The following is a 17,492-nucleotide window of genomic DNA, read 5'->3' as shown; positions in this document are numbered from 1 at the left end:
TATCTGTTATGAAAATGCTATAAACAAAACCATTTACACTAGACGTTTCACTCTTTTTCAGCGATTATGTCTACTGTGGTGTCTCAGCAACTGCTAAAAGAGGATGGAGAGGATGATGACGAGGAGCAAGGAGAAGAGTTTGAGTTTGATGACAGTACAGATGAGGATAAACTTCAGGAAGACAGTAAGACGGTCACAGACTGTGTCAAACCTGTCCACGCATCAAAGCATGAAGACAACGTGACATCAGGCAGCGTCTCACAAACATTTACTGACAGCACAACTACAACTTCACCTTCTGCTGGACCAGACGGCGTTGCCACCAACGATCCAGTTTCAGTTTCTACCACAGGTAACTAGTGTCCAGAAGTAAAAGGGGTATCAGGCAAATGGTCATGTGGCTTCTTAGTTATGTATTTTGTAAAATAATAAATACATTCTACAAAACAGCATAAATAATTGGCTAATCTGATGTGTACACTGGGGGCTGTGTGATTATCGTTATTATATTTTAAGGAGAAAAGTCAGCTTCTTCAAACAGTTATTTATAGTAAACAGATGTGCTATTTATTTATTTATTTATTTATTTATTTTTTAGATATTTTTAAATGTCAAGGGATTTGCCAATTTTACATTTGAACTGAAACAGATAGTCCCTTTGAAATCCTTTTAAGACCACCCATTTACTCACATTTTTATCTTCCACTACAAAACTTAACTCTATCAAACATATCAAAGCCACACATCAAACAGATAAAACCATGGGATTTCATACTCACTTTGGCTGATGGACTACATACAGTCCAAGTCGGTCTCAATTGAAATGATTGTGCAATACCATATATTAAGAAAAATAACCTTCAGAAATGCCTTTTTTCCTTACATTTTTTTTTTATTTAAGAAGAGGATTTTATTAAAAAACCAAGTGAAAGGCCGCTCTTGCTCAGCTTTCTTAAAAATTCCCCAGGCATCAGAAAGTATTAGGCTATTTCCTGTAAAATTATCTTCTGATTTAAGGCAGTTTCCATTTACAAAACAGATGATGAACAGCCTGAGAGCCTACTGCCATGCGGTACAATGTAAGCTTCACAGTGGAGAGGCACAAAAACTGACAATTACAGTCTTTGTGCTTCAAACAACTTGTCTAGATCTAGAATTACTTATAATTTTCCAGACATTCTCACACCTGCACAGCAATGCTGGCAGCAGCACAAAAGATGAAGATATTAATTTTATTAAAACGTAATGCTAGCCATCCAAAGTGGACCCAAGTTGTGGCCTCCGGCCGCATGTTTGGCACTCCTCAAATATTAACAAACCGCCAGCCAACATGCCGACGCTTGTCACAGAGCAACAGCAGCCTGCAGACACAATCTACCTTTGCATAATAACTGTATATGATTGCATTCACAGCAACGAGCTACCGCAAGGTAACTTCGGGCGGCGATCGTGTGGGTAGCTGTTAACTTGCTCTTTACGGAAGTTATATTCCTTGTTTTTTGCTTTTTGCGAACTGTCTTTTCATCTATGTACAACCCTGCATCAACAGCTTTATTGGGCACGCGGTAAGGCTAGCCTTTCTTGTACAGCCTCTAAAATGGACACAGGTAAACAAACGGATATGAACAGAAATATCTAAAATAAGTAATTTACTCGTGTAGGCATCGACAAAAAATAGTAATCCAATCCATGTCCTGAAATTATTGACGAAACTAGCTGGCATATTTAGATATGACGTTACTCAAACTCAGTACTGGGTAGCCGCATAAACTTGTTCATGGACAGCAGTTAGCGGTCATCGGCTTTTAAGGTAGTAAAAGACTGTCGCGGTAAGAGATGCGCAATGCTTTTTCTTAGACGTATAGCTACTTTTTTATGCATTGTGTCCCGAAAACAGCTAACGTGACACCCAGAACACTCTCTGAACACCTCTAGCCTGAGCAGCAGCGTAATAGACGTGGCTCGTTGGTCTAGGGGTATGATTCTCGCTTAGGGTGCGAGAGGTCCCGGGTTCAAATCCCGGACGAGCCCTAGGTATGTTTCATTTTTATTAGTAAAATTCACCAGTATAGGAAAGAGAGCTTCTCTTTCAGCATGCAGTGGTTATTTGTGCATATTTATCTTACAGTTCTATTTCTGTACATACCTGCTTCATTTTCTTTAATAATTTGCCTCATGTTTGCTGTTTTGCCATTATTGACGTTAAGGACTTCAGTGAATTACACAGAGTCGGTAGGTACTTTCAGCTGCCCCTTTGTTTCCCAAGGGGTTATGACAGGACATGAATCACATGTGTGATTTGGCACAGACTTTTTTTTCCCTTCCTCGGGATGGGCATCTGGTGTAATATCTGCTCCCTGAGGCTGGGTGTTTCTCCTCCTGGCTTCTCCCAAGAATCTTTTGCAAACACGATGACTGTGTAACCTACATCATAGATTTACCACCTTCATAATAGTACTTAGTCTGTTTTCATTGTTATGTTTTCTTAGTACTACAATACAGCTGGGGTAGGCACATGACCCTCCATGACCCTGAATTAGATAAGCAGAAGAGAATGAATGGATGGGTGGATGGATTATAATTACTCATGTAAAAATTTCCAGATGTGGAAATACTGTATAATTTATAAAAATGTTTTTAATAAGCATCCAAAGCTTTGCATTCAAAGTTTTACATCCTCCTGTCTTTTGGTCTAAAAAGCAAATAAATGTCTGTCAAATGTAGTGAGGTAGAAGTATGAAATAGAATAAAGTCAGCAGTATAAGTGAAAATGACTGTGTGGTTGGCTGTACAGGCGTTTCAAGTCATCAAAATGATACCTATTCTGGTTACAAAACTCTATTAAAAGTACACTGAAAGTACAAATGGAATAAAATGGAGCTTTCTTATCGACAAAAGTGAAGGTTACTGTTTTGATATTTTTCACCTGTGAAACCCACAAGCTCCAGCCCTGTGTTATATTACGCAACTTCCATTAAACTGCCCCTGGGCATAACGGTGAACTGCACCTACTATGCCACTGCCTAATAGCTCATCTCAGGTAAGCTGAGATGTAAATGTGATTTTTCATCACTTAATGTGATCTAATCTGTTTTCTGTAGCGAGGCAGAGTCTCAGTGACTTCAACCAGTTGCTTGTGGATTTAATCTCTCCTTAAAAGGATTTAATTGTTGCCCGAAGCAGACAGGCGTTAGAGAGCAGAGTTAACTAATTGGATGAACTTATGTAGATATAAGTATGGGGGTGGTTGTAGCTCAGGTGGCAGAGCAGGTCAGCCGCTAATCAGAAGGTCGGTGGTTCGATCCCAGGCTGCCTCCTGGCTGCATGCCAAATATCCTTGGGCAAGATACTAACCCCATGTTTGCCTACTGGTGGTGGTCAGAGGGCCCTGTGACGCCAGTGTCCGGCAGCCTCGCCTCTGTCAGTGCGCCCCAGGGCAGCTGTGGCTACAATGTAGCTTGCCATCACCAGTGTGTGAATGAATGGGTGAATGACTGAATGTAGTGTAAAGTGCTTTGGGGTCCTTAGGGACTAGAAAAGCGCTATACATTTATATTTCAGGGTTTGTGCGTGTGCTTAAAATGCTTGAATTTTAATGGTGTATTTAATGTTGTATTTTCAAGGTTTGAAAAGTGCTTGAATTTCAGATGTGGTGCTTGAAAGTGTAACTGTATTTCATTCACCACAAATAACTATCTGATTGAATAGTTTTCTTACCAGACAGAGAAATAAAATGAGTCGCAAAATGTAAAAGAAAAATTTCCCCGCCTGGGCTGCCTTGTGTCTGTTTCAACGTGTGATCCCGCCCCTGCCTCGGCCAGTCGGTGATCTGTGCGCTAACATACCTGTAGGCTGCTGTTTTAATGTGTTTGTAGTCTCAAGTTAGTGTGTTGCCTTGTGTAGTTAGTGTGAATGTCACAGTGAATGTCACAGTTGCTGCAAAAAAGCCACCAAAGGCAGATTGCAGTGTAAATGCTGAGTGACACACTTGCTGTCAGACCTGCAGGTTTATCCCTGCGCTGTTCTCATCTGTTTTATAGTGGACACAAACTTTTTTTTGGAGTTGCATAAATAATTTGTGTGCCTTCTTATTTGATGCAGAACACCTGATTGTTCTGTACATACTTTTAAATGGTTATATAAAAAAACGTCTGAGCCTTGGCTGCATTTTTAGGTAAATAGTACCATATAACTTTGTTGTTTGCAAAACTGTGCATATTTTTTTAAAAATGTACAATTTGTATTTGCATTACAAGTTATGAAAATGATTCGTTAAACATGCTTGTGGTTTTTACAGTCAAAAATATCACTTTCTACTCGTATTTAAAATTTTGTCTGAATTTAGATAAATTGTGCTGATACAGTTTGTCAAAATGAGAAAATAACAGATTGGCAAGATGAACAGGTGAAATATAGAGGCCAAATCAAAAGTAGTCAAAAACATCCAGTTATACCCTGGACCCCAGAGGGTTAAAGGCTAAAAGCAAAGTTGTCACCAAGTACTGTTTATATTTGTGTGTACAGCTTTTTTGAGTATTAACCTTGTGCCTTTGGGTGAAATAATGGTAATATGAGGGACCGATCCATATGGTCACAAAGACAAGTCATTTGTTTCTGTGCTAAGTACCAGAGTTCCCCGGCTTTCATTCAAAATGTGTTTATCATCAGCACCTACACATTAAACTACTTAAACACTATAAATGTCTTCAAGCTCACACTGAGGCCGGTGCTGGAAAAGTTTGAAAAGGGACCTTGAAAGTGCTTAAAAAGCTTGAATTTGATCCTGAAAAAGGCGTATGAACCCTGATATTTACTACCTGGCTAATGTTGCCAAATAGGCCCTGGTAATTACATGCTCAGATAAAGAGGGAGATTTAGGTCTTGGAGAAGTTCTGTTGGACAAAGTGGAGTGATTAGTCCTTAATTAAAAAGCTTTTTTAGCAAGTATGTGTGGTAATCCGTTAAGTGGGCTGTGAGATGCGTAGGGGAATTCTGAGTGTCGATAACAGTGTGTAGTGGAGGTCTTATGTAATCGAGAGCTGAGAGCAGCTAAAATGTAGATTCTTCCCTCACTTGGATGACTCAAGCTTTTGTGAAAGGTGCCAAAGTAGATTGATTGTAGCCTTTGATTAAGGGCACCTTTTTTTTTTTTTTTTGTACAGAACGTATGCCATCAGAATACATTACAATCATGCAAATCACTTTTAGCTGTGGTTTATACACATATTGCTTCACTTTTAGTAACACTCATGATTTTATTTAAATTCTAAACACAAATTTAGTTTATGAAAATTTCTGCATACGAGTAGTAAATAAATAATAAATACACCAGAGTCACAAAATGTCTTTTTATCACGTGGTAAAGTTTCATTTTAAAGTTTGTACGTAGTGCTTCATTTTCTTCGGAATAATTTGCCTCATGCTTGCTGTTTTGCTCTTTTTGACAGATGTTCCAGTTACTGAGTCACCCAACTGGTAAGTTGCCTTTGATTATGATCAGACCATGGGGAAAATCACTAAAGGGTGGTGGAGAAAGTAAACTCATTACTATTATGTCATTACGCCTGCGATAATGTCATGCTTGCACTTCATCCAAACACGACATTGAGTGGGAGATACTGTGACGTTATAACATTTAGATGCCAGATGACATGTCACAGATAATGACGAGGTGATGTCAAGTATGAAGTGCTTCTGCTGATACAGTTCTAGAGGGAAATCACTGGATTGCCTGACTCACAATGATGCATACAGTATATTAGGATTAGCCTCATCTAGAATTCCTAATGTAGTAATGTAAATTTTGCAAGTCTTTTTTGCAATGCAATTTAGTTTTCTTCATATAGCACCAAATCATAACATATATCAACTTAGCACACTTTACATAGTAAAGACTAGACCTGGTTTCTCTCCATTATCCTTTGCAAATGTCTCCCTAGTGGAAATGAAGCAAGTCTAAATGTATGCATGTACTGACAGTGAGGTGCATGTCGATTACAAAAACGGGGACAGCGTTTCTGCGAAGACCCGTGTGTTTGTTTTTGTTATTGCTTTGAGTAGAACAAATTGAATTCCATTATTCTTCATTGTATAAGTGTTGTGGTACCTGTTAAAGCCCTGCACATATGGAACGCCCACAAGTTCATTCCATTTTTTTTTGTTGTTGGTGTTGTTGCTGATTAGACTTCTTAGAACTGTGTGGGCGTGTATGACTATAAATGACAGCTCCCTCCCTCGCCTGTTAGCTTTGCTCTGAGTTGTGGGGGAGGACTCCATGTACTCATATCTGTACACAGAGTCCTCACATAATTCCAAGCAGAAGTCTGACTGCCTCCAACCTGAGGAGTGGTCTAATCAGCCAGAATAGCTGAATATGCTTGTGTGGGTGTACAGGGACATTAGGAGGCAGATCACGGCATAACTTGGCGCATAATACTAACTGCGTGGTTCTCTTCCACGGGGAGTACATTTTACTTATTTTTGTTGTGCTTTTGGAAATATTACATATAATATTTGACATTCACGAATGAAACTTTCTACATCCATGAATATATGATAATCCAGTACCTGACTCTGAATCATTGGAAATGTAAAATGAACAGCAGACAAAATATCCATTCCTGAGAAGGTGCATGAAATGACCTTGATATTGATGCAGTCAGAAATCATCTTTCATGCAGTTAAGATGATTTGCTGTGAGGCGTCTGCATAGTAAATGATGATTTGATAGTTTATTGATTCCACTAAGGAAACTGTCTTTTTGCCTCCTGCTCTCCACGGGGAGGTCAGCAGTCAAAGTCACTTACAGAACAGAAACCCAGACACTAACGGGCAGAATTAGAGTTTCTCCAAAGCATATTTCAGCTCATGGTGTGTTTGAACTCACCGTAAGCTTGAAAGGCAGTCATCCTATTAAATCCCCAAAGGTAAAATCCATTGCGCCAGTCAATAATAATGAAAATAAAGTGAACACTGAAATTAGCCGCAATATACAAACACTTGACTTACACTGGTTATATAGTTACAGCTGAACTTATCAAGAGGTAGATTATCCTAGATTCTAAGTGGTATGTTTGCTTTAAAAAAGGACAGTTCTATCTACCTATAATCACTCAGGATTCACGACTCAAGTGTAGAGCAAAAACTGACCCGTGTGTTTCAGTCCCACAGGAGAGATATTCTGGCACACATTTAAGAAAAAAGCTGTACAATGTCAGTGATAGAAAGGTGTCAGAACACAGGAAAGATTGCTGTGTGTGGATATATGTAGCGACAGACTGGTCAAAGAGCCCACACTGACCCCATCTCCTATGTTGAAAGTGCTTTAATAGGCATGTGAGTGAATGGAAGTAGACGTGGTCTGATGAGTCACGTTTGCTGTTACACCGTGTGGTTGACTGTCTATGTGGCAGCAGGACACACTATTTAAAAAAGGCTGCAGAGGCACGCTATGGGCAGTATACTTTGTCTTAGCATTGATTTAGATTTTATTTATCAGTGTCGTGCTTCGGCAGAATTATAGCTCTTACTCTACTACAAAAATAGTTTCGGAATAGATTTAGGTATTGACTTGGCCTCTGAATTCCCTGGTGCTCCGATCAAATATCTGGGGATTGTGCTGGAAAATTTAGCTGTTTTTTGTTCTTCTTAGCTTTGTAGCTTATACTGCTTTTTGTACTATCTTTTACACACTGACCTTGTGTGCAGTTCTATTGTTTTTAGTTCTGTCTATGAAAAAAACATTAAAACTACAAAAAAAGACCAAAAAACCCCCTTTGGTTTGAGATCTCATCAGAATAATTTCTCTCTACCCTCTGTGCTTGCTTGATGGAAACCATGAGGTCTCCCACCTGTGCTTCTAGGAAGTGTGTTCAGAAACCTCTGCTGATAGTTTGGATTCCTGTCGACTTTCCTGTGCTGAGAGAAGTTGCCTGTGTTTGTACACAGGTGTGAGCGTGTCTGTTTGTGTACATTTCTGCTGTGTGCATATGTGAGCTCATAAATGATTATATACGTGTGTGCTTGCGTGCCTGTGTGTGTGCGATAAAGTCACAGCGAGGTCTTGGCAATTTCTCATTCAGGAAGATTTGTGCTGAGTGCACATTTCCAGTTTGGTTTAGTCAATAGTCTGCCTTTTAAAGAAAAGCTATCAATAGCACTTTCCACAATCAAGGTGTTAAGACTGTCAGCACATCCACTAAATCTGTCAGCAGTTTTAGAATAATATTGCCAAAATTACTTTGCGAATGTTATTGTAGAAATATGTGTTTTTTTTTTTAGCACTGCTATGACAGCACATCAGCTCGTTACAGCTATTAGGCTCAAAGCAGCACTTCTCTCCTGAGTTTTATGTGCATGTCAGTGTTTGATACCAGCATTTACCTCTGACTTCACATTTTAACACTTGACAGATAGTTTTCATTAAACGGATGACACGGAACCCCAGCAGTGAAAAGATTAGCACAAAAGATACCATGACAACGTGTCTGCATGCATCTGTTTTATGCACACAGAGCCTTAACCTTACCGAATAACTTTCCTTTTTCACTTTTTGTTGTTTTTCCCACAGAAGTTTTTTGCCTTCACCTTTTTTTCCCTTTTGCAACTTTGCGGGGAACTTTACACATTTGCCCTTGGAAAGCAACGTGTCTAATCTACCATGAAGAACGCATTTATTTTTCACAGCCACTTTGTTTGAAGAACTCTCACCTTGTGTTTCCCTCTGTTGGTGTTGCTGTGAACGAAAAAGAAACAAAGATGATTCTGTAAAAACATTCAAAGCAAACTAGTATATAAATATAATGAGAAGCCATGAACTCAAGACTTGCAGTGCAGTCTAATTGGAGTCTGTCATTGCTGTACAGAAAAGCTTGGCATTAACACAGTGTGCAATTTGGAAAAGGTTCAGGATAAGTAGTAGATTTTTCTATGCGTTTGCACCTTTCGTCCACACGTAAACGGCGTTTTTGGTCACTGAAAACGGAGATTTTTAAAAACTCCGGCCAGGGTGGATATTTTTGAAAACTCAGTTTTTTACATTTACGTGTGGACGAGAAAAACGCAGAAAACACAGCGTCAAAGGTGTGCGCATTTTTTGACGTCACACTGTGCGCCACGTTATTGTTTCGGTCAAATGAATTTCTACAATACTGTTAATTGTACTCTCTGCAGTGTTTAAATGCTTACATATACACACACAGTTACTGTCCCTCCACACATACGACTCGGTTCTGCTTTTATGCCCCAGCTTTGTTTACTTTTTCCCACCGAGGCTTCTAGACTTCTGATTGGCCAACATTTCTGCATGGTTAGGAATATATCGCCACCTGCTGCTTTGGCATGTTCATAGCCGTGTTTTCCTTCATTTCTGCCTTTAAGTGTGGACGGGATTATTTTTTAAAACGAAAACAGAAAATCTCAGTTTTCAAAAATACCCGTGTACGTGTGGATGTAGCCTCAGTGTGCTTAATAAAAACACTAAAAGTGCTACTGTTTATTGTTTGTTCTTTAAATTATGTTTGGACACATTGACTTAGATGAAGATCATTCAGATCACTGTGGCGGGGTGTGGTTTGTGGTTCAGCTGGGGATGTGTTCACAACGTTTAGTGGCGTGTAGTGTCTGCGCTGCACTCAGCGGTGACGTGGGGGTCGTCGGACACTTACTCTGGTGAGAAGGAGATGACAGGGCCCCGCCGGCTCCGGTAATTCACTCCATGGGAGATTTTCCACTTGAACAGCATCGTGATGACACCTTACGCTCAGCCTTTCACCAAGTGATAAGAATTGATGGTCACACGGTGTGCCCTGATGCAGCGCTGACCTACCCGCATTTTGTATTGATTAAAGATAGGCTTTAGCGAGTGAGTCGTGACACTCGCACAGAAGAGGAACACACCCAGCTGTTGGCGCCTAAGAGCTGCTGCGAAATGAATCTCCAGGCGGCTCATTATAACCCAGTGGAAGGGATTATGGGATATGACAATACTCTGGAATGAATTATGGCCCAAATTACTGCCCGTGCATTTGGGGGGATCTGCATCGATGGTGCGTGTCCAGCCTGGGATGTGAGCTGGTCAACTGACTGGCCATACCAAAAAAAACCTTTGCGCCCTTTGCCATTAGTGGAGGACCCTTTTGAGCACATTGGTATGGAGAGTAGGCTAGGCCAGATAGCTCCCCGGCCTAAGTTGGGCAATGGGGGGGCAATGGCGGGGCAATGGCGGGATGTGTGGTGTCAGGGGAGGTTTTCCATCGCATGGCCACGCCTTCCCTTAGTAGGATGCCGAGACCAGGGGGAAGGTGTGCTGCACAGAAAGAGGTGGCTGAAAAGCCTTATGAGCAGGAAGCAAATTGTAAATAAAGTCATTCACGTGTCTATAACACTGTGTGCTTTGGGTCCTTTCTACCACACATATTATGAGCAATCACCAGAGAAATTCTGATAATTCCAAAGGGTCACTTTTCCTTTTAGCTCTATCTGAGATGATCAGGAGAGATCGAGGGGCTAAAACGGGCAGAGATTTGGCATATTGCACTGCTCTGGTGCTGTTGGTAAAGAGAATGGAAACAGATGGAAATGCAGTATTTGCATTCAAGCAGCTTCCACTTTAGGCTGTGCTCTGCCCCAGGCGATGTCATTTGCATTGGAAAATCATTCCTCTTTCTCTCCTTAAGCTATATGACTCACTAGGGCTTATAGGCAGAGATAAGTTGTGACGGGGGTGCGCAGAAATATTCCTGGATCGATTGCTACCCTGCTCAAATTACTCATACTTGACATGAATGCACACAGTCAGGGAGGCAATCTGTGTATCACTATTGTTCTGACTCTGCTCTTTTCCCACACAAGTAATTTTAATGACAAGAGATCAGTTCATTGCAAGAAATGTGATGAGAAATAGCTCTTTTTTGTTTTCATGTGGGAGGAGATCCTTTTTGTCCTTCAGATTGAGATGAATGATGCCACATCATAGACAATGCATCAGAGTAATACTTTGCAGAACTAGACACCACTGTAAAACCAAACGGTATTATCAGTAGCTGTAATACAACATGTTGGCAAGGCGTATCTGCTTCCACCTATGGGGCAGGCGCTTATTGTGCAACAGGGAAACATGGCACAAACGACAACTGACGTTTTATTTATATATATATATATATATATATATAAATAAAAACACCCAGCACGCCCCTGCGGGCGGTTTATCCTTCAAGCTCGGGTCCTCTACCAGAGGCCTGGGAGCTTGAGGGTCCTGCGCAGTATCTTAGCTGTTCCCAGGACTGCGCTCTTCTGGACAGAGATCTCCGATGTTATTCCCGGGATCTGCTGGAACCACTCGCCTAGCTTGGGAGTCACCGCACCTAGTGCTCCGATTACCACGGGGACCACCATTCCCTTCACATCCTCTCGAGCTCTTCTCTGAGCCCTTGGTATTTCTCCAGCTTCTCGTGTTCCTTCTTCCTGATATTGCTGTCATTCGGAACCGCTACATCGATCACTACGGCCGTCTTCTTCTGTTTGTCTACCACCACTATGTCCGGTTGGTTGCCTGCTAGCATCTTGCACCCTGCTGTTATGTGCTGGATTGTCTCTGGGGCATCTTTACACAGCCTGCACCTGGGGTCTTGCCTGGTGTGACGCGGACCTTGTTGATCCGGGCGACATCCGAGCCGGCATGCCTTCATATTTATCTGTCTCGCTCATGTCTGCGGTAGGCTCGCTTAGCATAGGGGGTCTAGCCTTAGGACCCTTACTGGATACAGACGCCCCAGGCAGGAATCGAACTTGCAATCCTGGGTTCCAAAGGCGTGTAGTCTAACCACTACGCTATCCAGCTGCATTATTTATTTATATATTTATATATATATATTTATATATATATATATATATCATCAAAGAGGAGTGCATTTAAAATTCCATCAAGCAATGCTTCCATTACAAAAACTCAGTTAATCTTACCTTTCCATAGTCCAAAAATCGCAGATGGTACAAACGCCTTCCTGCTAGCTTTGATCATTGTATGCGCTCTGCATGCTCCCGCAGTGAAAGATAACAGTTTGCAAGATTGTTGAATGCCAACAGTGTATTTCAAGCTTGCGAGGCTACCTCCCCAGCAGTTCCCATGGACAACATTCTTCTGGCACGTCTCATTTGTCTACCAGTTGCCCATCACCTTGAGTAGCTGCTGCTGCTGGTACTGGCATTGCAAGTGTTGCTGAGGTGTTTAGCTGAGAGACAATTTAATTAGTGTAGATGAGATTCTCCTACATGCTGGATCCTGTCATATTATCAGTCATGTGGGGGAGAAAAATGCCTCACTGGCAGCATCAACACAAGCATTGTGATAGCTGTATCAACACGATTCCCCCCTGTGGTGCTAGAGTCTGATTTTAATAGCTGGTTCAGGGCATGTTTTCATTCATAAAGCCAGTAGTAATTATAGTCAGCCTCAGGCATGACAGACGATGATATGACAGTGCTCAGGGACAAGTTAAGTGACTCAAGTAGCACACTTTGGGCTTTGCAAAAGTTCTTGTGAATAATTGAGTCAGCAAAGTATAGCCCAGTTACAACTGAGGGTATCACTGTTTTTTTTTAATGGCATAACATTGCTGTCACAAGATTTAAACAATAATTCTACAATATGTAGCTTTTATTATATTTTCAGCATTGGTAGGAAGATGTTCATGACCAAAGAGCCTCTAAATACCATTAAAACAACCCCAACAACTCAAAAATACACAAAAAAGAAAGCAATGAGACAGGTTATAGAGGCTAAGCAGTCCTCTTAATTTAATCTTGGTTTCTGATCTGATTTCACAACTGCATATCGAAACACATAGTGACACAATGTCCACGTACGGTTTAGTGTTCATTTATATGATAGAAATCTGTGAAATTTTCCTGTTTCTGGTGGCTTGCTAAAAATTATGTTGACTTTTACTTTTGATGTTTGAAAACGCTTGATTAAACGAAACACAAATGAGAAAACAAGCTGAAATTATGTTAGAGACTTTTCTTTGGTCGTTGGACGGTGCCAGAATTCCCCAATGCAGCAAAAAAAAAACTGTCATCACTTCCAACCCAATTTCTTTGAAATCAGTTTTTGTCTTGGAGAAACTTCTCTTAAATATCAAATAAGCACAAAGACAAAAGGGAAAACAAAACATCCTCTTTGTTAGAGGTAAAGCTGCACAGCTAGCCAAATTGGGAAAAGAATTCTGTTCCTGTTTCCGAAAGAAGTTACTTCAGAAACGTCACATGAATTTGACAGTAGCAAGATGTGTTCTGTCACACTTTAGGGAGTGTGCATTTGCACGCTTGAACAGCAAAGAACTATTTTCGACCACCCCCCACTCACCCACCCACCTCCAACCACTCTGCCTCCCCTTCCTCCCATTGAAATTAACTTATTATGAGGCACACAGAACTCTGTGTTAGTTTAACTGTGCTAATGTTTGGGTACCTTCCAGTGCCTCAGCAGCAGAAGCAGATGAGCCCAGTGCTTCAGTTCCTTGTGTAGGAGAGGAGCTCCGGGGGCTTCCTGTGGCACCATCAGCTGTGGTGTCCTCTGTCGATTCAGGAGACCACAGCAAAGAAACCGTCAAGCAAGGCTCGAGGGGCATCCCTGAAGGTACAAAGCTAAATTATATTGACAGTGAACCGTGCACCTTATATTGTAGATCAAGGGTTCAATTTCAGACCAAAAAAGATTAAACCTAAGCTTGCCTTGGGACTCCAACTCATTCCACCTATGTATTACAGTGTTCACATTGCGGATAGATCTGATAGAAAAACCAATACAGCCTCCAGAATTGGGTAAACAGTACTGTGGACCACACCATAATGAAACTGGCAATATGAATTGTAAACAGTATTTTGTTAGTATCACGCATTCCATCTCTTGACCTTGATCAAAGGTGGCAAGAACACCATATTACAAATCTGTGGTCATCTCATGGCTCAGTGATTTCTACATTGAAAGGCCAGACACACATAAAGATGCCTTCATGTGTATAAACACATATGTACCCCTTTCAAACATATACTGATACAATACAGACTGACTCACACACACACACATATTCTGTGCCATGATTTGATTTCTACCCAGACATGACATGAATCCAATTAATTTAGGACGAGGATCAATAGAGTACCATTTCCATGAGGGAAAATTGCTTTCGGATTTCGACTCAGTCAGCAGTGCTGCTGTTTGAAGGTGGCTCAGAAACGAGAGATGTAAAGGAGCCCTGCAGTACTTCATGACGTTTTTTATGTCCCACCCCTCTGATGCATTTTCACACAGGGGCCTCTGCTTTAGTCTGAATGCGTACAATGCAGTTAAATTGATCAAATAATGGAAGTATATTAAACCTTTCTTCCTGATATCTAAAATTAAAATACAGAAAATGGTAGATGCAAGCTGACTTAAAGCAAGAAAAATGACTACAGTTGTGCTGATGCTAATGAGAAATTTATTACTATTTCACGCTTGCCACATTTTCAGATAAAGTCTTCAATTGTCGGACTTTGTATTTTGCATGTGGATTAACCTGCGCTGGAACCAAAGTTGTGTAGAGTCATTGTGAATAATTATGTTTTTTCTCTTTCTTAAAGCAAGAATATATTTTTGTGATCATAGATATTATATGGATTAGAGTGTGCCTTTAGATGCAGTAAGAACTAAGAATGAGTTTATTCAAACGTCATTTTCTTGCTGTGGAGAAAAGTTAACTATAAAGTAAGAAAACACAGGGAAGAACTTCTGGTATACTACATTTAAAGTAAAAAGCCATGTTCCCAAGAGGCCCAGTCACTTTGCCGATATGCTGGGAGTCAGGCTGGTAGCCCAACTCCAGTTGTTTTCTTCTCTGTTGTGAATCCTCTTTGAATGCACAGGCATCGGAAACCAAGCGAGGTATAACGAACATTTGTGGAGCTAATCCTTTTTTGTTGGGGGACAAAAGAGAGAAAGAAAAGAATAGTTTATCTTCTGGCTTGTATTGCAAGGTTATTTTAAATTTTAGACTCAATAATCCATGATAGAATTCACATCTTCAGTCAGATTAATTGAAAACAGTGATTGTTGCTGTTCAGGGTTTAGGGGAAAGTGTTGCAGACAAATCACAGTTTAAGACCAAATCAATAAAGCTCACTGAGCTAAATTAGGCTGAAACACTCTCAAAGCAGTTAATGACAAATCCTGCCAAGCGTGGAGAGAGAATGGGTCAATAGCTCAAACAAGCCTGATACAATCATCTTATGTCATGTAGGCAAAGCCGTTGTGGCAACAGTACACAAGATACACATGATATTTGGCAGATCTCCCTGTGAATGATGATGTTTAAATGCTGTTAATGCCATAAATGTGGAAATATTCTAAAGCTAAGTGACACCCAGAGTCTAAAAGATCGAGCATAAACATTCAGTCGGTGTAAAGCTCTGTTAGATTGTGTTTGCTGTTTTTTTTGAGAGATATAAAAGAATGATGTAACAAAAGCAGGTGCAAGTCAGAACAACAATGTTTATTTCAACTCTCCTGTTTTACTCTGCCAACTCTATGCGTGACTGAAGCCGAACCCCCGACGGCAGAGGCTTCGGAGGTGATCTATGATGATGTTCCAAGCGAAGAACCCCTCTCTCCTGATGAAGGTTAGGAGCTGTAGACACCTATTCACTTTTCTTGCTTGCTTTCTCATAGATCTCATTATGCAGCTTCTGATGTGTAATAGCTCTTGTGTTTAGCAGATATGATCTATGAAGACGTTCAGAGAGACACTGGTGCGTTAGAGGCAGGCAACGGATGGAGCTCCAGTGAGTTTGAAAGCTACGATGAGCATTCTGATAACGAGGCCAAACTACCGACAAAGAGCAAGGTAGAGCCTGTGTGAATGCATCCGTTTCCTTCTCTACACAAGTTGTCATTTCTCCAGATTGTAAATGGCATCATGACTGACCAGGTTGTTTTGGTTGGTTTCCAGCAGATAGAAAAAAAAATCAATGTGACTATTTCATCTGGTGCTTCTGCTGTGCAGTTGTCTTTATTAATGTATAGAACTGTAAGGAAACTATAAATAACATAAAAAATGTATACCAGGCTGTCTAGCTTTATACTTTCATTGTGGGATGAAAGTAAACACAAGGCATTTCTTTTTGAAAAGCCTCAGATCTCTTTGCCTCTTTTCTGCCAAGGATGCTGTTAATCAGTGTTCGGCTTCAGAGTGTCCTTCCACATGATGGCACTGTGTTCACATTCACAATGTGCTGCATTTCTTTTCATGCTTCACCAGCCTTCAACACGCATACACCGTTGCAGGCATAAGAAAAAATTGCAATCACTCTAATAAAAAAAAGTATTTTGCTCAGTTGAATCTTTATCAATGTATAGATGTACACCTACCTTTACATATTTTTACATATTGAAGGTGTTGATATAACTCCATGGTAATCCAAGAGAAGCTCAAGTTAAATTAATGCTTTGAGAAGCGAGGGAGACCATAGGTAGCAAAATGCTGCTTGTGAAGGGAGAGAAAAATGAGTTCAGGTAATTACACGAGGGTGTGCTGTGAAAATCCCTCCACAGGTCTCTTTGCAAACTTGTCCCAGGCCACTGAACAAAAGGAACGATTCAGCGTCACTGGTTTGACAATTAATGGCCCATTAGAGCCCAGTAACCCTTTTTGGCAAGTACAGCCTTGATCAAAAATATACTTTTTTAATTAGCTTCGTCCAATTAATTTTATACCAAGTATACCTAAAATTCTCATCTTACCGAAGAAACCTGGGAGACCTGCAATAGAGTTTTCTTATTTAATATGTTCACTAAACTGCCTGAAACCCCTGCCATCCTTCTCTAAATCAAAGGCCATCAGTCTGATACAGCATAACCCCTCTGACCAATGCAGTGCTTCCAGCTTTCACTCTGCGCTTGTGATTAATTCCCAGTGTTTCGTTGCTTGTTTTGCCTTGATCTCTTTGCCTCCATTTCCCTTTTCTATTTCCTTTTTCCTGCTCTTTCATCCCCCTTTTGCCTTTTGTGGCTAAACACAACCCGCACCTATGCCCTGCCCTTCCTTGTCCGAAACCTGTAGCTCACTCCTGAAGTGCGTCGGCTGAGGGAACGGTGTGCCAGGACCAAACGAGAACTGGCCATGAGGCTGTCTGGAAAACACAACTATGACATCAAGGTATATCTCCAGCAGCAAGTGAACACAGCAATATCTCACCGTGTCTTTAGAGAGCTAAAAATCACTCTGCTAGATGTTTGCCAATAGGATTGACCCTGAGCTGAAATATGCTGTCTTGTATGCTCAGCTGATGTAAAGGCTTAACTGGCTTGCTATACCATCCTTCCCAACTTTCCTGTGGACTCTGACTTTAATTTAAGATTCCTGGTCAGTCTATTGGTCTCTCTCTCTGACTCTCTCTTTTCCTGCCTGGTTTAATACTAAGATATATTTGTGGAACTCATTAATTATTAACTAATA

At 40.8% G+C, this 17,492-nt stretch overlaps 1 protein-coding gene and 1 non-coding gene across 6 annotated transcripts in view; both read left to right on the top strand.

Annotated features, from left to right (window-relative positions):
- arhgef10la (Rho guanine nucleotide exchange factor (GEF) 10-like a) overlaps positions 1-17,492 on the top strand; it is a 115,916-nt gene that overhangs the window by 12,896 nt on the left and 85,528 nt on the right. The window contains exons 2-7 of one of the 5 annotated variants that reach the window (XM_026167150.1): positions 62-352; positions 5,448-5,475; positions 13,476-13,636; positions 15,580-15,657; positions 15,751-15,881; positions 17,097-17,192. In XM_026167150.1, coding sequence (XP_026022935.1) covers positions 67-352; positions 5,448-5,475; positions 13,476-13,636; positions 15,580-15,657; positions 15,751-15,881; positions 17,097-17,192 — 780 coding nt within the window. In that variant the 5' untranslated portion in view covers positions 62-66. Of the gene's footprint in view, positions 1-61; positions 353-372; positions 1,431-1,461; positions 1,566-5,447; positions 5,476-13,475; positions 13,637-15,579; positions 15,658-15,750; positions 15,882-17,096; positions 17,193-17,492 lie in introns of those variants that run through there. The other 4 variants (XM_026167151.1, XM_026167153.1, XM_026167154.1 and 1 more) reach the window with 4 other exon arrangements.
- Positions 1,960-2,031, top strand: trnap-agg (transfer RNA proline (anticodon AGG)). The gene has a single exon. It is a non-coding gene; the product is annotated as a tRNA-Pro (tRNA).

The sequence above is a fragment of the Astatotilapia calliptera genome, chromosome 5, assembly GCF_900246225.1.
Source record: "Astatotilapia calliptera chromosome 5, fAstCal1.2, whole genome shotgun sequence".
In the NCBI taxonomy this organism is placed as follows: Eukaryota; Metazoa; Chordata; class Actinopteri; order Cichliformes; family Cichlidae; genus Astatotilapia; species Astatotilapia calliptera.
The sequence above is the reverse complement of the archived record's forward strand: the minus strand, read 5'-3'. Positions and strand labels throughout refer to the sequence as shown.